Source organism: Saprolegnia parasitica (assembly GCF_000151545.1).
Source record: "Saprolegnia parasitica CBS 223.65 unplaced genomic scaffold supercont2.61, whole genome shotgun sequence".
NCBI classification, from domain to species: Eukaryota; Oomycota; class Saprolegniomycetes; order Saprolegniales; family Saprolegniaceae; genus Saprolegnia; species Saprolegnia parasitica.
Window position 1 is genome coordinate 45,476 of NW_012156455.1, and position 19,444 is coordinate 64,919.

The 19,444-nt window shown below is 58.9% G+C and overlaps 7 protein-coding genes across 7 annotated transcripts; 4 read left to right on the forward strand and 3 right to left on the reverse strand.

Annotated features, from left to right (window-relative positions):
* Positions 1-622: 622 nt before the first annotated feature.
* SPRG_22277 (hypothetical protein) lies at positions 623-2,576 on the forward strand (the record flags this gene model as incomplete). The annotated part of the gene is made up of 7 exons (XM_012350119.1): positions 623-1,326; positions 1,439-1,552; positions 1,604-1,835; positions 1,882-1,965; positions 2,071-2,165; positions 2,211-2,343; positions 2,388-2,576. 7 exons carry the CDS (start codon positions 623-625, stop codon positions 2,574-2,576), a joined length of 1,551 nt encoding a protein of 516 aa, XP_012205509.1.
* A 308-nt stretch (positions 2,577-2,884) lies between these two features.
* SPRG_11238 (hypothetical protein) lies at positions 2,885-5,899 on the forward strand. Its single transcript, XM_012350051.1, has 8 exons — positions 2,885-3,327; positions 3,375-3,876; positions 3,937-4,047; positions 4,100-4,325; positions 4,375-5,186; positions 5,233-5,331; positions 5,382-5,720; positions 5,771-5,899. Exons 1-8 carry the CDS (start codon positions 2,948-2,950, stop codon positions 5,831-5,833), a joined length of 2,532 nt encoding a protein of 843 aa, XP_012205441.1. The 5' UTR covers positions 2,885-2,947; the 3' UTR covers positions 5,834-5,899.
* Positions 5,900-5,982: 83 nt separating this feature from the next.
* SPRG_11239 (hypothetical protein) lies at positions 5,983-8,721 on the reverse strand (the record flags this gene model as incomplete). The annotated part of the gene is made up of 8 exons (XM_012350052.1): positions 5,983-6,044; positions 6,087-6,234; positions 6,279-6,377; positions 6,428-6,754; positions 6,810-7,102; positions 7,149-7,435; positions 7,490-7,660; positions 7,721-8,721. 8 exons carry the CDS (start codon positions 8,719-8,721, stop codon positions 5,983-5,985), a joined length of 2,388 nt encoding a protein of 795 aa, XP_012205442.1.
* A 1,535-nt stretch (positions 8,722-10,256) lies between these two features.
* Positions 10,257-12,356, forward strand: SPRG_11240 (hypothetical protein; the record flags this gene model as incomplete). The annotated part of the gene is made up of 7 exons (XM_012350053.1): positions 10,257-10,306; positions 10,352-10,913; positions 10,970-11,435; positions 11,495-11,711; positions 11,759-11,916; positions 11,971-12,211; positions 12,234-12,356. The coding sequence occupies exons 2-7, from the start codon at positions 10,445-10,447 to the stop codon at positions 12,354-12,356; spliced, it is 1,674 nt and encodes a 557-aa protein (XP_012205443.1). The 5' UTR covers positions 10,257-10,306; positions 10,352-10,444.
* Positions 12,357-12,361: 5 nt separating this feature from the next.
* SPRG_11241 (hypothetical protein) lies at positions 12,362-15,261 on the reverse strand (the record flags this gene model as incomplete). The annotated part of the gene is made up of 11 exons (XM_012350054.1): positions 12,362-12,517; positions 12,563-12,848; positions 12,905-13,131; positions 13,181-13,799; positions 13,851-14,155; positions 14,206-14,356; positions 14,404-14,646; positions 14,688-14,716; positions 14,763-14,866; positions 14,915-15,022; positions 15,075-15,261. 11 exons carry the CDS (start codon positions 15,259-15,261, stop codon positions 12,395-12,397), a joined length of 2,382 nt encoding a protein of 793 aa, XP_012205444.1. The 3' UTR covers positions 12,362-12,394.
* Positions 15,262-15,739: 478 nt separating this feature from the next.
* On the reverse strand, positions 15,740-17,683 carry SPRG_21005 (hypothetical protein; the record flags this gene model as incomplete). Its single annotated transcript, XM_012350115.1, has 1 exon — positions 15,740-17,683. One exon carries the CDS (start codon positions 17,681-17,683, stop codon positions 15,740-15,742), a length of 1,944 nt encoding a protein of 647 aa, XP_012205505.1.
* A 711-nt stretch (positions 17,684-18,394) lies between these two features.
* On the forward strand, positions 18,395-19,437 carry SPRG_11242 (26S proteasome non-ATPase regulatory subunit 14). Its single transcript, XM_012350055.1, has one exon. It carries the CDS (start codon positions 18,420-18,422, stop codon positions 19,356-19,358), a length of 939 nt encoding a protein of 312 aa, XP_012205445.1. The 5' UTR covers positions 18,395-18,419; the 3' UTR covers positions 19,359-19,437.
* Positions 19,438-19,444: the final 7 nt, after the last annotated feature.

Genomic DNA, 19,444 nt, shown 5'->3' on the forward strand with positions numbered 1-19,444 from the left:
TGATCGCGCACTGGGCGTCAGCGTAGTGGTCATCGTGAGAGCCTTGGCCAGCAAAGTCCCAGCAGTTGAACTTGATTGGGCCAAAGTTGGTGTCAAACTGGAGCGGGTGGACCTCGATGCCGAGCGTGGCGATGTACCTCTTCTTAAACTCGCCCGTCACATGACGTTGTAGGAACGTCGACTTGCCGACGCCGCTATCGCCAACGAGCAGCAGCTTGTAGCTTGGTATTTTAGCCGGCCCGCACATGCGTCGGAGGCGAAATGACAGACGCGTGACTTGAGATGCAATAAAATGATGGTCCGTTGTTGCTAGATTGTGGTGGCGACGAGAATGTCGGTATTTTAAGGCTTTTAATTGGCTGAATTGACACCTCCAAGTCACTGCTGATTGGCTCAAATGACACATTTCATGGCCTCACCGCAGCGGCAACTACACTGTGGGCGCAAGAGCGTCCGACGGGCCCGATCTCTTGCTAGTAATCGACCAAACCACCGACGTTGGCTACATCCTAGCAATGGGGCGCCTCGCGAGCAGCACTACAACCAAAAGTCTGATGGCTTGCTAAAACATAAACCTGTCACATTTAGTACAGTATTCGATCACAAAGGTTTCCGGACCGATATGGCAACCGAGGAGGCCAGCGACTGGGCAGAGGCCCGCGACGAAGGCTTCTTTGCCGTCGAGAACGCCGAGCACGCGCCGGCCGACGCAACAAGCGACGTCGCCAGCATCGATAGCGTCGACAGCAGCAGCGATGCATCGGTGCTCCACGGCGCATGCCCCGTCTGCCTCAAACCGCTCGTCGACGGCGTCCTCGTCGCCGCCTGCCTCCACGAGTTTTGCCGCGCGTGCATACTTCAGTGGGCCGACCACTTGCGCGACCGAGGTGCGCCCGTGCGATGCCCCATCTGCCGCACGCCATTCGCACAGCTCTATACGAATGTCGCGTCGGCCGACGACTACGACGTGGAAGACCTCGCGACGACCGCGCCGTCCCCACGCAGCTTGGCCCGACGACAGCGCGCACTTGTCTATCGCCGCGCCTCGGTTTCAGTCGCAGACGCTCGCCGCCGGCAGTGGCCTGTCATCTACAAGACGAACGACCAGGCCATGTCCTGGATACGACGAGAGCTCGGCGTTGTGCTTGGCGCGACCACCGACACGAGCCTCCTGCAACAGATCATCGCATCCCAGCTTGTAGAGATTCGGATGGACGATGCCAGTCGAAAGCGCAAGCATTCGCAGCACGGGTATGTGCGCCTTGTCGACGCCCTGCATGGCTTCTTGGACGACGACGCTGCCACGTTTGTGGTCGAGCTCTCGAGGTACATGGGCAGCCGGCTCAACCTGGCAGCGTACGACGAGCAAGCGTTATAGAAGCAGTGCGGTTGACGACAATAATAGAGGACAACAGACAACGTTACAGCGTATTTCAAGACGCATGTCAATGTGGCCGGCGTGGGGACGCCGCGCGACCGTCGCGCTTGCATCGACGCTGGTCATCACATCGCTCGCGATCCACGCCGCGCTCACACTCGCAGCAGCACCAAGGTACACGTGCGCCAGAGCCTGCCAAGTATCAACCACATACACACTTGATAGCTCGATACCGTCGGTCGAGGTGTCGAGGCGTCGCTTTTCTGTCGCCGCAAGGACGCTTCAGCGCGCGTGGCGGCGGTACCGCGATCGAAGTATGATCCGACTCGACTCGCTACGACCGAGCGACTACCGAGTGCCGAAGAAGCCGCGCGTCAAACGCAAGGCCAAAGCGACGCGGCACTTGACCAAGAAGGAGGTCGCGTTCAAGCGAGAACTCGAGCTCTGGGTGACGCAGGTAGATGCATTCGCTGAAACCAAGGTCACAATCTCTGCTGGTACAGGTGCTACGGCAGCTCCACCCGCGCACTAGCACGATTCCTCTGGCCTTTGTACCCGAGTACCACGACCACGGGCTGCGTCAGCTCGTACTGCAGCGGCGCAGGGCACCAGCAACTGCTGTTCACGATCGACGCGTCATCGCGCCGCAGCGCTCGGCCGCCCGATTCAAACTGCGTCGATGGCTGTGTCAGCGCTTGCGCCTGCGATCGCCGCTCCACCTGTTCAACGTCGCCAAGGCCCGGCTCGACTGCGCGGCGCGGCTCATTCAGGGCGCCGTCCGATGCCGGTGCGCGGTTCTACTCGTCTGCAACGTCGTCAGCCAAGGACGTAGGTTTGCCTACCTGCTGTTGGCGGCGAAAAGAAGGTACTTGGACGGCCTCGTGTTTTCCATGCACGTGCGCTGCCTCGGGCACGAGCTTCGCGCGGCGCTGGTGGTCCAAGCCACGTGGCGCTACCACCAATCGGTACGCTTGGCAGCGTGCATGAGACACGAAAATGATGATTCTAGGTGCAATTTTGGCGCCACTACCTCTGCCTCTATCGCATCCGTCTCTTGCTCATGGCGGATGCACACCGGCGACTGCGACACATGCTGTACGAGCTGCCGTTTGCCGAGAGCGAGCACCCCAAGCTGCTCGCGCGGTGGGTCCCGAGACCCAACCGACGTCGGCCCAGTCTCGTCGCGATCACAGCCTAAGACGTGGCAGAACGAGCTGCGAATCGTCTCTGGTAACATTGATTCTAGCGATAGAAAGGATCTCGCGCTCGAATCGGTGACCATTCGAATCGAATAAGTTGATTTTGTCTCATTCAGCAAACAACAAACAACGATCCAAACTATGATGGCTTCCACGTCGAGCCTTGCCGCCCCATGGTCGTCCATCACAAGGGCATACGGAACCCTGGTTGTCCGTTGTGGATGGTATATTTATGCCGATCGGTTCGCTAATTTTAGCAGGGTATCTTTAGCTTTGCCGCCATTTCCTGGTGCTAAAAATGCCTCGCGAGAAAGGCAGCACATCTTCTTTTCGTTGCTTCGTCGCGGATCAAGAAGAAGACAGGTCGTCCATGGTTGGGGTTCGCGCACTCGTCGTTGCCGCCATATTGGCCGCCGCGACTGCGTCGCTGCGTCACGAGTCGACGAGCCATCAGGCCGTGGAGACGCGGGCGCTCGTCGAGATCAAGGCACCTTCGATCAGCAACGACACGATGATCCAGGCGCGCGAGGCGAGTCTTGACTTTGAGAAATTCCTCGCCAACCTCCGGGGCGCGAGCGCTGCTGACTATTACGACAAACTCTACAGCGCGGTTCAAATTGCACTGTGCGAGGCTGACGTCATGGAAGATGTCGCCAAAAACTTGGCGCCGGGGACGGACCCACCTCCTGAGCGGCTGTGCCCCGATATAAGGTACACCGGCGCCGACGACAAGATCTTGCCGTGTTACCGGTACATTCGATCTCGACCCATCCGACGAGAGAACTCACGACACGTAGATTTGTATTGGCGTCGAGCGAATATGCGCTCAAGGACAGCAACGGCAATTGCATTAAAGTCCTCAACCCACCGCCCAGCGTCAAGAAGCAGTACAATGACAGCATGTGCGAAGTCAAAGAAAACTGCTACTGGCGCGCGATCGACCCGACGGCCACGACGGACCGCGCACCTGTCTACGCGGAAAAGCAAGCCGTGCAGCCGCCGTCCGGCTCCATGACGGTCAAAGACGCTTGGAAGACGCTGCTGACGTGGCGCGACAGCTTCGGCGCGTGCGCCATTCCGTCAGCGATTTTGTTCGTTCTGAGCTTTCTTACGATCTTCTTCTTCATTACGTGCCGCTGCTGCTGCAACCGGTGCGGCGGCCGCAAAGGCAAGCCCGGCGGCTACTCGTGCAGCGAGAAAACGATCCCGATCGTGTTTTACCTCATGTTTTCCATTGCCATTCTCGTGCTCGCGGGCCTCGCCTATGTCTACTTTACGGTCATTACGACCTCGGTGAGCGTACGACATCCATTTACTATCTTGATGTATCGCAAGTGGTCTTACTTCCAATGGTGATAGAACGTTTTCACGATTGCACTCGGGTTCATTACGCAAATCGTCGACTGGATTGCCAGGCTCGTGGCGCCACTTCTGCACATTGCCGACACGGTCGAGTCGTCTGCCTCCAACGTACTACTCTTTTTTGTGGCTGCTGAAAACTATCACTCAGATCTGGTTCTAGATTGACGCGCAGCTCGCGGGCTCGGCCTTTATCGGGGACGGTCTCAACGGCATTGTGCTCCGGCTCGGCGAGTTTGCCAACAACACGGCCAACGTCACGCTGCCGCGCGGCTGCACAGTCGGCACCGACCGGTTCTGCACCCCCTGCGATGCGTGCACGACGATTAGCCAGCAAGTGGGTGCGGCGCGCGACCAAATGAACTCGGTGGCGGGCACGGGCGTCTCCGGTAGGTCCCTATTTTTCCATTCTTCCTTCTCACCATACGCGGTGTGTAGCGCTCGCGACTGCACGCACCGACATTATGCGTCTCCTCGTCTCGGCGAGTGGCACGATTTCGGATTTTGTTGCGAGCGTTACGACGACCAATACGCAGCTCCAGTTGGAGATCAAGAACCAAAACAAGCTCATTTTGGACGTCCAGTCGAGCTGGGAGAGCATCAGCGAGTACACGGATTTGGGGTTTCTTGCGCTCTTCGCGTTGGCGATCGTGACGATTGTGGTCGGCCTCTTCGGCGTTTTCTTTGGCTTGACGCCGTGCCGCGGGCTTGTACCTATCATGCACCTCGCGTACAGCGTCGGCTTCATCGCGATCATCGTCACGTTTCTTGTCTCGATCGTCTTTATCGCCGTGAGCCTCGTCCTCGTCGACGTCTGCAAGCTCCAAACGATCGTCGCTGCCGACTGGACGACGGTCTTCGGCGACCAAGCGGCGGGTATGAACGCTTGCTTCCACGCCAACGAGTCGCTCATTGACGCGTTCAACCTCACGTCCAGCTTTGCCTTTGCGACCGACATTGAGTTTCCGACCCTCGACCTCACGACGATGCTCGACTTTTCGACCTTTGACGCGTTTGCGACGAGTATCAACAACGTCTCGACAAGCACGTTCAACTTGGACCCGACGTTCGCGACGTTCTTCCTCGATGCGCTCAACAGCAACTCGTCGATCAATGCCGCCGGGTGTGTAGCGACCGGCGGCGCGTATACGCTCACCAACATCTTTACGCCGTGGGCCGCCAACAGCGACCCGCAGCAGCCCAACCAGACGCCAGAAAACTACATGAATTCCAAGTATTCGCCGACGACGGTACGACAAAATCTGTGCATGTACGAGGGATTGAAATATGGGGTAGGTCGGCGCCTTGTGCCCGGCCCCTCCGCCCGGCACTTGCTACACGTCAAGCAACACGCCGTGCTTGTACCAAGGCTACATTGTGCAGCTGTGGCAAAACGTACGTTCATACTATCTGCGATTTCAGAGGTAAACGGTCGATGGGGGTAGGTGACGACACTTCAGACCATTTCGCTGCAGTCGACGCAGTTTATCGCCGACATGCGGACGAATATGACCAACCTCCAAACGTACATTGGGACGTTCAAGTCGAACGTCTCGACGCTCTCCAACACGATGAACAACATCTCGACGACCCTCCAGAGCACGCTCATCAAGGACGTCAACACGATCAAGGGCGAGGCGTACTGCACGTTCATTGGGGCGACGTACTTTGAGCTCACCGAGCAGCTCTGCGGCTACATGACACCGTCCTTCCTCATGATCGCGCTCTTCCTCTTCCTCATTGGCGTCTTCCTCGTCCCGATCAACGTTACGCTCATCCTCATGGTACTCTGTCCGTTTGACTTGACTTTTTCTTGACTTTTCGGCGACTCTAGGTCAAGCGACTCCGGTACAGGCACGGCCACTCGCCCGTCCTGGCCGAAAACAATCTCAAGTAGATCCACTCAAGCGTGAAACAAAAAGCAACCAATACATATGTCTTGAATATCATCGTGGAATCCTCACTTGAGCTTGGTTGTCGTCGGTGCCACGACGTGTGGCGACCGAAGCCGCTTGGTGAGAATGATGAGCGTCACGTTGATTGGAATCAGAACAAGCCGAGCAGGAAGAGGCACAGCGAGATCATGAGGAGCGCGGGCGTCACGGTACCTATGCGCGCATTCAACAACAAAAAATCACTCGACTACCTACCGCAGAGGGCGACGTAAAAACGGTTGTAATCGCGGGCCACGAACGTGCAGTTCATGCTCTTCTCAAATGCACGCACGTCGCTAATGAGCGACGCTTGCAGGACCTCTCTGATCTCGTTGAGCGTCGAGCTCAAGTTGGTCACTTGGCCCTAAACGCTGTCGTTGGCACCCTGCGCTTTTCCATCATGCGTACCGAAAAGGTGCTCGTGGCGTTCTCCAGCTGCAGCATCGACACGTGCATGTCATCGACAAAGGTCTTGGCGTCGGCAGTGACCCGAACGAGTGCGCTCATCTACGCAATCCATATCGACCCTGTGCAATAATGCGCAAAACGAGTCGCACGTTCGAGACGATCTCGACAAGAAAGCCGTCGTAGGGGCACAAGGTGTTGTGGCCGCAGACAGGATGCAGGACGCCAGCGCACGGGTTGCGGTACGGAAGGTACATGGAGGCCACGTCCTCGACCGGGTCTGTCAGGGCTGTGCTGCCATGCAAAAGCCACGGCGTCGTTGGGTTTTGCAGCGCAAAGTTGCCGTCGTTGACGTCGCACGTCGCAGCGACCGCGGCCGTTTGCGTCGACGCAATGTAGCTCTGGCTCGTAAAGTTGTTGAGGACCGAGAGGAACGTCGGAAGGAGCGTCGGGTCGACTTGAAACGTGCTCGTGTTGGTCTACGAACGGTGGATCTATGTGAGACACGTGTTGATACATTGATACGCAACCGACCGCCAAAATCGTCTCGGCAAAGGCGTCGAGGGACGTAAATTGGAGCATCGACGAGAGATTCAGCGACGGAATCGTCAAGTTGTTGGCGAACGCGAGACTCGACTGCAGGCCCATGGCGTCGATGAGCGACTGGTTCTGGAAGCACGCGTTGAGGCCGCGGCCCGACGAGTGCCCGAGGATTGGCGTCCAGTCTTGCGCCACGAGCAGCGTGAGCTGACACACGTCGCCCATGAGGATGCTCACGGCGATAAAGACCGCCGAAATGATAAACGTGAGCAAGAGCGTGATAAAACCTACATACCGCATCGCATCGTCGAGGTAGAATCCCAGTGAGCATACCTAGGAGGTACGCGATGTGGAGGATGATGGCGAGGCACCGGAGCGGTGTCAGCCCAAAGCAGATGCCAATCACGCCGACGGCAATCACAACAATCGAAAACACAAAGAGCACGAGAATCCCGGCTTGGCGTGCGAGCGACTGGTGCTGCCACGTATTGGAGTACGTGTCGACGTGCAGCGTCGCGTTGCCGGCCATGTCGGAGAGCAAGCCGACGCCGACAACGACGTTGTTGACGGTACTCTTGATCGTGTCTTTGGAGTTGACGAGCAACGAGAGCAGCGACGACCTAGGATCATATACCTCCTTGACGACCTTGCACGAGTTAAAATGGTGTCCCTACCGCGTGCTTTGAAGCGTCGCAATGCCCGAGCCTGCCGCCGACTCCATTTGAGACACCGCGTCCGACACCTGGACGTTGATCGAGGTGCACACATCACACGGAATGCAAATGAGATCCGTGCCGACGACGCAGCCGCGGGGCAGCACCACATTGTACGTTTGGTTTTCAAATCTAGAAACGGCAACATCAGCAATCCAGCCACTTGCGTAGTCTGTATAGAAAGGCAAGTACGCTTCGAGGCGGTGCACGAGGCCATTGAGTCCATCTGCAATAAAGTCCGAGTTGTTGAGTTTCACGCTGATCGCGTCGGCCGAATTCACGACCGTGTCCCGAAGGTGCACGAGCGGCGCTGCGATCGAGTGCACCCACGAGACGAGGCCCGAGATCGTCGTCACTGTCGTTGTAAAGAGGGATCCAATTTCATTCGTAATGACGTTGTAGTAGAGCAAGCTCGCGATCGCGACGCCCGCAATCGCCCCGGCAAAGACGAGAAAGAAGGCGATCGGGACGCCGCGCTCCATGCGCGAGTAGCCCGACGGCTTGGCGTTGCGGCCGCCGCATCGGTTGCAGCAGCAGCGACACAAGAGAAAGAAGAGGCAGCCAAGGAAGCAGAGGACGCCAAGGATGATCGGCGGCGCGACAAAGTACGCGGCGCTTTGGGCCCATTTCTGAAGCGTCGCCGTCGCTTGCGGCAATGTCATGGCGTCGCTGGGTGGCGCCGCGGCTTGGTTGGTCGCGTAGACTGGCACGCGGTCATGCGCGTCATCGAACTGGAGCGTCGACCAGTAGCAGTTGGCGATCACTTCGCAGTAGCCGCGCTCGTACTGCGTGGCGACGGCCGCGGGCGGCGACACGAGGCGAAGACAATCGCCGTTCTCGTCGACGAGCGCATTTGGGTGCGAACTCGCAACGAAGCGGTAGTAGGGCGGCACGGCCATCTCGCTGTGCATACTGCTCGGCCACGTCGCGAGCGGTTCGTCGCCAGGTGCGTGGTGGTCCGTGTTGGAGAGGTAGTCGCAGTACGTGATCTGCAGCGCCGTGTAGAGCGAAGCGTAAAAGGCGGGGTCGCCGCCACGGAGCGTGGTGATCGTGCGAAGCACGTTGTGGCCGACGTCCATGGCGGCCGACGCACTTGCATTGTTGACAAAGGGCATCATGTCCTTCTCGCTCGTCAGCGCCCGCGGGCGCAAGGCGGCGACGGTCGCGCTGAAGAAGACGAGCGCGCGTCGCATGCGTCCAGCAAGAAAAGGTAAAGTGACGGAGGCGTTGGCGACTTCTCTTGAAACGGACGTTGAGCGTCTCCGCCCAGCGCACTGGTCGACGTTGGCTCGAGAAGAAGAGCGCGTTGTGATTGCATTGTGGAAGCAGGTCGGTCGAGCGGCGGAGAACTAGAAGACACTAAGGAATCCATATTTGGCGTGTCGGGCTCCGAGCGACGGTGCATCTTGCTCTCGTTGCTGGATGCTAGATGCAAATGACAACTTGAGGACGCGCTTAGTTTGGTTTTATAACACCGATCGCGTACCATACACCGATCCTTGATGATGGGACGCGTGCATCACAGAACGGGAAAGCTCACGACGCGCTTGCACACCTTGTCCTGCTGTCCACAGCGACGAAATGCTGCTGTGAACCCCAACCCTTGCGCACCGCGTAGCCGCGTGCGCGACGATCGCAACATCTTCTACGTCGATGGATGGACCCTAGCGACTGGTCTGCGTCCTGCGTGTCGCCTGAAACACCGCCGTGGCCTCTTGTAAAGTCGGGGAACGCAAGACCCTTGGTGCCACGCTTCCGTTGCGTCGGCGTAGTACAGTGTATCCAGCCAGGCTTACGATGCCAATCACCAGCAACATGGAAGTTCAAGCACGGATGGGTAATACGTTGTGCGGTGGACGTGGCGACATCTCGCGTCGATCGGCAGAGGTCCGCGAACGCTGCCACGCGCGTCGAGCTGGCGTTCGTCCACTGGCGAGCCTGTATGGACGAAGACGATGAAGCTTTGCAGTGAGAAGCAATGCGCACGCCTGTATGTGAGACGTTCGCACATCACACAAGGCGCACCGGGTATGCACGGGACCAGCACGGCGCAATAATACTATTCTAGTAGTGAGGTTGTCCGAGTGGCTCATCCCCACCGTGTTGCGCCAGGTACTGTCTGTGGACGCTGCATCATCATCCGGTCGGTGAGCCCAGACGCAACCGAGATCGCGCTACACAATTGCAGGGCGACGATGCATGATGGCGTAACGAGCGTGACAACAGCGACGCGGTGTGGGCCAACCAATCGCGTCACCGCGACCGAGCGTGATGATGGATCAAGGGAATAAAACTTATTCCCTTGTGATGGATCGACGAGCGTAGTCGATGGATAGATGCGATGGATAGATGCGATGGATAGGGCCAGATCGATGACGCGCATTGCCTCAGCTACACCTCTTAGTTGACAACTTGGCAGCGTTCGTGCAGAGAGGAGGTTTCTCGTTTCCTGAAGCTCTATCCGCTTGCGCTGGCTCGTGCTGCGCGGATGTGCATTGCAGCCTCGTAGACAGGCCGTCGAACTCGCATGCTTGGGTCACCTTCGATCCCACTGACCACATGGAAGATCGGGTTGTCCGGATACAAACAGCCCACATTGCCCTTTTGTATACGCGTCCGGATACGACGGCGTCGCCAGCGTGGCACGCTGCCAGCGGGTAGCGCTTTATTAATGTGTAGCGTTTATTGCAACTTGGGTTTTGTATGGCCGAGCACGAAAGCATAAAAAGCGCAGCATTTCCGAGTCGACGCCCGCCACCGTGGGAGCAAGCACAGGAGGTAGCCGCGACGAAATACCGTCGCGCTAAGTTCTAAGTTGCCTAGGCCGGCGAGACGCCCAGCTCCACAACGACTCCCTCCGTCCCCAAACCAGCCACCTCGGTCTTTGACGTCTTCCGGCGAGCTGGCCGTGACCCGATGAAGACCGTTGTGCTCTCCGAGAACCCGGCCAAGCCGCTGAGCGGGAAGCGCGAGAACCACCTCCGCGCGCTCAAGGAGACGCTGCGCAGCCGCGCAGTCCGCCTCTTTGACGAGTCGCGCGAGCGCAAGACGTCGTCGGCGTCGTCGAGCTCGAGCTTCTCGCTCGTGTCGTCGCCCGCGGGCAACGTCGCCCTCGCCGTCAAGGTCTTCTCGCCGCGCGCCAAGCACAAGTCGTTTGACGCGGACGACGACAGCGAGTGCGACAACGACGTAGTCCGCGAGCCCCATGCGGTGGTGCGCCTGCGGGACGTGTACATGGACCCGCGCCGCCTCATCTCGGGTCGCCACGGCAGCGCGATCGTCCGCGCCGTGATCCGCGCCAACATGATCGACTGTCTCTCGTGCAAGTGGGCGCCAACGTACTTCAGCTACGTCGCGTACGGCGTGCAGCGCAAGCAGCTCACAGGTATCCCTCCACGTCGCGAAGCCATCCAAGCTCATCGTCTGCTCCTGTGGTACTAGCGCTCGAGGCCCACTCGTTGCGGTGGCTCATTTGTCAATACATTATTCGCGAAGCCAAGCAGCGCTCGGACGCCCAAGCCGTGCTACGCGACCAGCTCGGGCGCAAGCTAACCGAGTTTCGCATCGCGGTGCAGTGCGTCTCGGGCTTGAACGTCGTCAAGTATGGCCGGAAGGGCGCGCCGCACGCGACGCAGCTCATCGTCGAGAACGCCGACACGATCCGGTGGACGCCCAAGCTCGGCATGCAGCTCCAAAACGTGCTGCACCCGCTCACGAAGAAGGAGAAGAGCATTTCACTCTCGACGGTCATCGCCGTGCAAACCGGGTTTGCGTCCGACGTGTTTCGTAAGGCCGCTGCCAAGGCCGACAAGAAAACGACGCCGCTGGACCCGCGCTGCTGCCTCTCACTCATTACGCCGACGCGGTCGCTGGACCTGGTGGTGCGCAATCCGCTCGAGTGCGACTGGTACACGGACGGACTTGTGCGATCGTAAGATCGTCGATGGCTGATGCGATGACACGTAGGCTGCGGCGAAGCTTTGATTTGATGGTCGCCCAAGCGTACGAGAATGAGAAGAAGGCGTCGGCGCACGTCGAGACGCTCATTATGCGAAAGCTCGGATCCTTGGTCGTCTCCAAGTATGGTCGCAAGGGCAAGCCGCACAAGACCCAGCTGAGCCTCGACAAGTACGGCGAGGTGACGTGGAAGGGCAAGAGCGGCGGGTCGATCCTCCTCCAAGAGGTAGTATTTTTTCTACCCAAAGCCCTATTGCTGAGACATGTCTCTAGGTCAAGGAGCTCCGGCTCGGGCACGGCACGCCCGTCTTTCAGCGGTTGGCACAAAAGTCCAACCCCAAGCACTGCGTCTCGCTGATTACGGCGGCGCGAACGCTCGACCTTGAAATGAGTTCGGAGAGCGAGCGCGACTACGTGGTCCTCGCCTTCCGGTACATTTTTGTGCATCCAATTTTGCGAGTCGACACAAATATTGTCTTATGTAGCTATTTATTGAACAAGATGAAGGACCGCGCGCGCGAGGCGAAGCGCATGAAGGCCGAGCGTGGCGTGCGCATGCTCCAAGAGGCGTACCAGTACCACGCCCGGCGCATGGGGCAGCTCTCGCAGGCCGTGCCGCCAAACTACGACCTCGAGCGGTACCCCGGGGCGTCGCCCGACACGAGTCCGATGATGGCCCTCGAGCGCTACTCGGACCCGACCTACGACCGGTACCCCGGACCCAACGTCGCCAGTCGTCGTCGCCGAGCGCGCGTCCGACCGGTACACGGGGCATTCCGGGTATGCGCTCGAGCGACCTCCGCAAGCGCGGCTGCCACGCGCCACGAATGGCTTTCCCGCGACCGCCATCTCCAAGCCGGTGCACTTGTAATCGTTGTTGTACAGAGCATGCTCTATTGTTGTCTGTGGCTATTGTTGTGGCTGGTGGTAGAGCGAGTAGACACTCTGCGTCGTCTTGAGCTCCTCTTCGTACTTCATGCGCTCCTGGGCCCGAATCCACTCCATGCGCGTCTTGTTGATGTCGCGCAGACCCTACCCCTTCTATCAGTCCGGAACTCGTCCATGGAAGAGAGCGACCGTATAGTGGAGGTCTTCCAGGACGTCGAGCTGGGCCATGCTGCAGCTCGCCAAGTACGCGTCCTGGCCTGGCACGAGGCCCATGGGATGCAGCGCGACTTGCTCGGCCATGGGCTCCCGCGCATACAAGCGCGTCTGTAGCTCGTCGGTCGTCATGCGCGGGTTCGGGTCCTCCAGCGTCGTCGACGGCGTCGTCGCCAAGAGCCCGACCGACGCCGCTTGCGCCTGTGCAAACGCGTTGTGCTTCATCTCGGAGCGCATGAGGATGTGCCCGCAGCGCACGCACCTAGCATCGCCACGTCTACCATCATCCTGTCGTCGCGATAGAAAGGAGGAGGGTACGCAAAAGTGGGTGCAGGGACGCAGAGGTGGCAGTAGAGCTGCGTGCAGGCCGTGCACTGCACGTTCTCCGAAATGAGGTCGGCGCAAAAGCCGCATGCAAGCATGCTGAGCGCATCGCGCACGTGCACCGGTAGCGGGTCGAGCCACGAGAGCTTGGTCTTGAGCACGCCCCGGGACACGGGCTGTCGACGGTACGACCGGGCCTCGGACGAGCTAAAGCGGCCCCACTACATGCAGTGTCAGCACACGTGTCGCATCAAGTCGATCAGAAGATACCATGGGTCGAGGCCGAAGAAAGGGCGAAGGTGTGTAGCTCGGCTGGAAGAGCTGACTCACAGGCGACAACGTGCTGACGTGATCACTGTTGGAGAAGGGAGCCGACTCTGGCGACGACGGCGTCGCGTCGAGCGAGGGCAAGCGCATGAGAAAGTCGGGTGTTCCGTCGTCCTCCGATTCGCTCTCGGCCGTCAGCGCTTTCTGAAGGAGCGTGCTGCCATGTGCGGCCGGACGGTCCTCGGTGGTGTCCTTGTGGATGGCTGGCTCCGACACCGCTGCTTCTGGTGCGACGGCCTCAAGTGCAACAACTTCTGGTACGACCGCTTCTGGCACGACTGCTTGTGGTGCGTCGTGGGCGTCAATGGCAGCTAGTGGTGGCTCCAGCGCCCGAGTGGTCGGCGCCGGCGCCGCAACAGTAACCTTTGTGGATGCTGGCGCACTCTCTTTGATCGGACGTTTGGGGGTAGTTGGCTTGGCCTGCCCCTTGGTCGTCGAGAGCTTGGGTGCCGTTGGTGACGCGTCGCCGTCCTTTTTCTTGTCGGCCTTGGTGCTGGGCGCAGGTTTGCGACTCACGGTTGTCCACGCCATGGCATTCTCGTCGTCCGTCTCGTATGGTTTCCTATTATACCAAGTGTTCACGTCCGTTGCGCTGCATAGAAGGAGCTAATACGTGGCGGGCGTCGGCGACGGGGCAGGAGTGTCCACGGCTGCGTCCTCGTCGTCGTCCGAGTCAGGACCGTCGATGGCTAGCGTCACGGCGCTCTTATTGGCCTTGGTCTTCTTTTGAGCTGCTTTCTTCGCCTTCTTCTTCTTCTTGTTGGCGGCCGCTTTCTTCGGCGTCGTCGTCGCTTGGCTGTCTTCCATCTCGAGCATCGTCATCATGCGGGCCTTGGCCTCCTCTTCGAGGATGAGCCAGCGCGACTGAAGGTACTCGACGCAGCGCTCACTGCCATTGCAACCCGTGAGCTCGGCTTCCTACACATGGTATTCTTTCCATGCAAGCACGCTGGCGGCGCGTTAGATACCTCGAGCGGCGTTTGCCCAATCGCGTTTCGAATCGTAATGTCGGCGCCATGCGCCAAGAGCTCTTGAACGCACTGCAAGTAGCCGCAGGACGCGGCCAAGTGCATCGCCGTGGTTCCATCGCGGTCCTGGGCGTTGACCATCTCGGGGCACCTAACCAAGTCAATACCACTTGATAGTCGATGCAGAGGACAACTTACTGCTGCAGTAGCATGGCCACAATGTTCTTGCGGCACGCGTCGATGCCCTCGGTCGCGTCGTCGCCCAGCATTGTCGCACACATGAGCGTCGTCGCGTCAAAGTGGTTCTTCACGCGCGGATCGGCGCCATGGTCAAGCAAGATGCGCACGGCTTCGTCCCGGCCTTCGATGCAAGCCCAGACGAGCGGTGTGTCTAATGCAATATCCATGCAGCTTACGACAACGACCAAGTTGGTGACTTGACTACCTGCGTTGACAAGTCGATCTGCTTGGTATGCTTGCACATCTCTTCGACGATGACCGGATCGCCATTCTAATGTCATGTGAGCGTCTCCTCTTGATGAGAATCGGGAGTATACCTTGGCTGCAAAATGGAGCGCTGCGCTCTTGAGCTCAAACGTCCGCAGGTTGGCATCTGCGCCGAGCCGAAGCAGCTCAAGGACGACCTCCGAATTGCCCTCCGCTGCGTCATGGTTGCCGTCAGAGGTCGCCAGAGAGGTGGGTTGTCTACCTGCGGCGATCATGAGCGCCGAGAAGCCGTCGACGTCGACCGAGTTGAGGAGCTCGCCGCTCGGGTCGGTCATGAGGAGGATGCGAAGCGTCTCGACGTTGCCTTCCGCTATTCATATATACATGGCCTCGTGCGTCTAGGGCCGTGCTTCTGCATGTACCTGCGCACTCGAAGAAGGACCGCGCGATGCCATCCGAGTCGATCTGCAGCTCGAGCTCAATGTTCATCTCGTCCAGCGTCATCTCCATGTGGGTCGTCGTGCTCAAGGTCACCTCGTCCGGCGCGTCGTCGTCATGCGCGAGCGGGTCATGGACGCTGATCTCGACGCGACGCCGTGCCATCTCCATCGGCAATGTGGCAGCGAGTCGCCAGTACGGATAATATTCCATTATCCGGATAGCTTCCTTGGCGCCATTTTGAACCTCATCGATCGCTTCTCACCAGCATCAACGCGCAAGAGACCATGCGTACTGCCAGTCTCGAGTGTTCAGCTCCCACAGCGAAATCGCGCTGCGTCTCCTCCGCTGCCCCAAAATGCAGGCTTGCTGCTCTCTTGCACAGCTTGGTCGTATAAAGCACCTCTCTCTTCTCACCATCGCAGCTCCAACGCTGTGACTGAGGATTTATATCGGTTCTTTCTGCAGCTGCGCAACCGTCCTCCTTCGTGCACCCTCAAGCGTGAGCGAATGTACCTGCGTGCGGTCATGTTATAGCACCCTTCCGGCCGCCTTCCCATAGCCAACATGTTGTGAGGAGTGGATACAATAGCATCATTTTATAAACAAAGCGGGAAGAGAACCCACGACGAAGATCGTTCCAATACACTTAGCCGCCGCAGCCGCCACAGCCACCGCCGCAGCCGCCGCCATCGCCCGTCGAACAACCGCCTGTCGCGCAACCACCGCAGCCACCGCCGCCGCCACAGCCGCCATCGCCCGCAAACGTGCCACAGCCCGCGTACGCCTCGCCCGAGACGCCACAGCCACCGCCGACGCCGTAGTAGCCGTAGCCGCCGCAGCCACCGACGTACATGTAGGGCATGTAGTAGTAAGGGAGACCCGCGTCGTACATCAAGACGGTGTGGCGCGAGTACGGCTGGCGCACGCGGCCGTCCATGACCGGCGTGCCAATCACCGTGACGTAGACGGGCAAGGGCGCGTCACCCTCGGGCTTTGTCGCGTTGGCGTCGGTGACAGCGACCGCATACGGCATCGCGTCGACCGGGTACGCTTCGTTGACGCCAAAGAACCGGTTGTCTCTGGCAGGTACAGCGCCGTGCTTGGCCCACTTTTTACGCAGCACGAGGCGCGTGATCGGGTCCGTCGACTTGTCTTTGACCCACGCCTCGTAGCTCGGCGGGAAGCTCGAGTACGCTTCGCCAAACGTCTGGGACCAGAGCACAAAGGTGTCGGCGTACCCTTTGGCGAGGTCGTCACCGGGAATCGTGTCGTCGTGGTCGAGAAGCGTCTTGCGCCACATCAGGTTGTGGCAAAAGGCTGCGTACTGGGTCGGCGACGTCTGGTGCGCGTGCCAGACCAAGTCAATGTCCGACGTCGGCACGAGAATCACACCGCGGTCCTTGACCGCCATGAGGTCCATAAACTTGTCGTAGCGCGTGATCGAAGCGGCGACCACATCCGGGTGCGTCCAGTACTCGAAATGCGGGCACATTTTGTTGACAAAGTCGAGCTGCCGGAACATGCCTTGGACCAAGTCGAGGTGAAAGCGCCCGAGAGCGTTCTGACGGTACGCCCTGACCGCATCGCGGATCGTTGAGCGCATGGTGGCAACGCCCGCTTTGCTCGCCGCGGCCGCACCGGCAGCAATGTTGTGCTGCAGCTGCACCAGGAATGTTGCCCACGCGCCGTCCTGAGGCACGTCTGGCACGATCACGACGTACTCGACGGGGTTATCCCGCAGCGTGCAGTTGACCGTGAACGACGGGTGGCTCCCAACGAAAGCGGTGAGATTGTACGTCTCGTAGAGGATGCCGCGGCCGCAGGTCGGACAGCTGATAGCTTTGTTCCGGATGTGCATGAGGTACACCATGGACTGGGGCAGCGCCACGCCGCACGAAGGGCTGGGGCAGCGAGTGAGAATGTCGACGAGCGGGGGTGCAGATTTAACCCCCTTGCTGTACAAGACAGGGTGCAGCAAATGCACAGTGTGCGCAAAGTTGCCCAAGACGCCGTTGCTGTAGTCGCGCTCGAGACCCAAGAAGAGCTCGTAGAGACTGTCGACGTCCGGCAGGCCGGCAACGACGTCATAGACCTCCTTCATGTCGAGCATGTGCTGCGTCACTTGCTGGATCGAGACGTTGGAGGGCTTGATGCGGAATTTGCCTTCAAGCGCCTTCTTCTCGTTGATGGCGACCGCGACCGAGAGAAACGAGTCCCACGTGTCCTTCGTCTCGACGGCCCACGTGTCCGAGACGACCGACTTTTCCAAGTGCGACAAAAAATCCTCGCGCGCCGACGCCGTGGGTGCATTGAGTGTCAACTTGACTTTGCCGTGCTCAAGCAGCTGGAACGGGAAGAGGCGACTCGAATCAAGCGGCTCGAGCAGCCGCGTCGTGCAGTAGGTCGTGTTGCACGCAAACTTGAGCTTCTCGCCGTCCATAACCTCGAGGGTTTGGCCCGTGAGCACGACTTGGCGCGCCGCCCATTTGGGTACCATAAGGACACGCTCCTTGACCTCGAGGTCCACGACGTATGAAGCCACCGTCATTGACTCGGTGAGGGTGGGCGCCATTGGCGTCTCTTGGCCCATGCTGCAAGTTGCAAACTGGATTGGCATGCAACTGCAAACTCGCCGACCAATCCGAGACGAGCAGATTCAACGATCCCGCCAATCAGCGCGATTGAATCTTCGATTGACAGTCCCAAGATCACGTTGGGCGTCAAGTGCCACAAGGAAGATCTAAGTTATGTGCGTCGGATGGAAGAAGCCATAGGGAGCATTAGATCGACCCAATACGACGAGCCACTGAAGATTCCTTGCGCTGAATGTTGGTACGAAATGTGAATAAATCCCTCTCTATTTTCCAGGTCCACATCTCGTTGACAGTATGTCCCTACCAAGACATGCTTCCTCTCGCCTTTTCGCAACCTCCAAGCGTCCGCAGGTGCCCTCATCGAAGCAGATCGATCCGATACCAACGTTTGATATGCTGGGCCCAACATGGCGTATTGCAATTTTGCTTGGCTGTATTCAACGTCGCCTCAACTCTGGAAGTACAGAGGTCTATGCATGTGCATCGAGATAATCTAAAATATTATGTACTATTGCATAGCAGACCGCTTGCTGCTTGTTCCTGAGCCGACAGCTCTCAGAGCTCAAGGCCATTTCATGTCACCGAGGGTGGCGCAGAAGATCGAAGCTTCCGCGATGCCTCCCTCTGGATTGGCTAAAATCTTTTGTTTTTTAGCCAATTACAAGCGGTGATTTTACCTGCAATAGATTTTTGCAGCAACCCCACATTCTTTACGAAAGCAAAGCGTCGACGATGGACCGCTTGCAGCGCTTGTTCGGCAACCTCCCTGGCATGCAGGGCCATGGCATGGGCGGCGCCAACGACGGACCCGCGGTCGACACGGCCGAGAAGGTCCACATCTCGTCTCTGGCGCTGCTCAAGATGCTCAAGCACGGCCGCGCCGGCGTGCCCATGGAGGTCATGGGCCTCATGCTCGGGGAGTTCGTCGACGACTACACGGTCGTGTGCTTGGACGTGTTTGCGATGCCGCAGAGTGGCACGGGCGTGAGCGTCGAGGCCGTGGACCCGGTCTTCCAGACCAAGATGCTTGACATGCTCAAGCAGACGGGCCGCGCCGAGATGGTCGTCGGCTGGTACCATAGTCACCCCGGCTTTGGCTGCTGGCTCTCGGGCGTCGATATTAACACGCAGCAGTCGTTCGAGGCGCTGAACGCGCGCGCCGTGAGTATCGTCATTGACCCAATTCAAAGTGTGAAGGGCAAGGTGGTCATCGACGCGTTCCGCTTGATCAACCCGCAGCTTATGATGCTCGGCCAAGAGCCGCGCCAGACGACGTCCAACATTGGTCATCTCAACAAGCCCAGCATCCAAGCGCTCATCCATGGCCTCAACCGCCACTACTACTCGATTGCGATCGACTACCGCAAGAACGAGCTTGAGGAGCAAATGCTCATGAACCTGCACAAGAACACATGGAGCGACGGTCTCGTCTTGACGCCGTTCGAAGCGCACTCGGCCAAGAACGAAGAGATGGTCGAGCGCATGCTCAAGCTCACCAAGCAGTACAACGAACGCGTGCAGGAGGAAGACGAAAAGACCGCGGACGAGCTCGTTGTGCTCAACGTCGGCAAGGTCGACCCGAAGAAGCACCTCGAGTCGGACGTGTACGATCTCATGGCGCTCAACACGGTACAGTGCCTTGGCGCGATGCTCGACACGATCGTCTTTTAAACGCTGCTCGTGTTGTAAGCGCGTCAATTACCTTCTCGCATGACGTCGAGTTTCTTGTGTGCTTGCATCCACATACAGCTGTCGCA

Excerpts from the sequence above, each read along its gene's own strand:
- SPRG_11238 (XM_012350051.1), top strand. The coding sequence starts at position 2,948 with ATGGTTGGGGTTCGCGCACTCGTCGTTGCCGCCATATTGGCCGCCGCG. Across the intron at positions 3,877-3,936 it reads TCATTACGACCTCGGTGAGC|AACGTTTTCACGATTGCACT; the intron begins GTACGACATCCA and ends CAATGGTGATAG. Across the intron at positions 4,048-4,099 it reads TCGAGTCGTCTGCCTCCAAC|ATTGACGCGCAGCTCGCGGG; the intron begins GTACTACTCTTT and ends ATCTGGTTCTAG.
- SPRG_11242 (XM_012350055.1), top strand. The coding sequence starts at position 18,420 with ATGGACCGCTTGCAGCGCTTGTTCGGCAACCTCCCTGGCATGCAGGGC.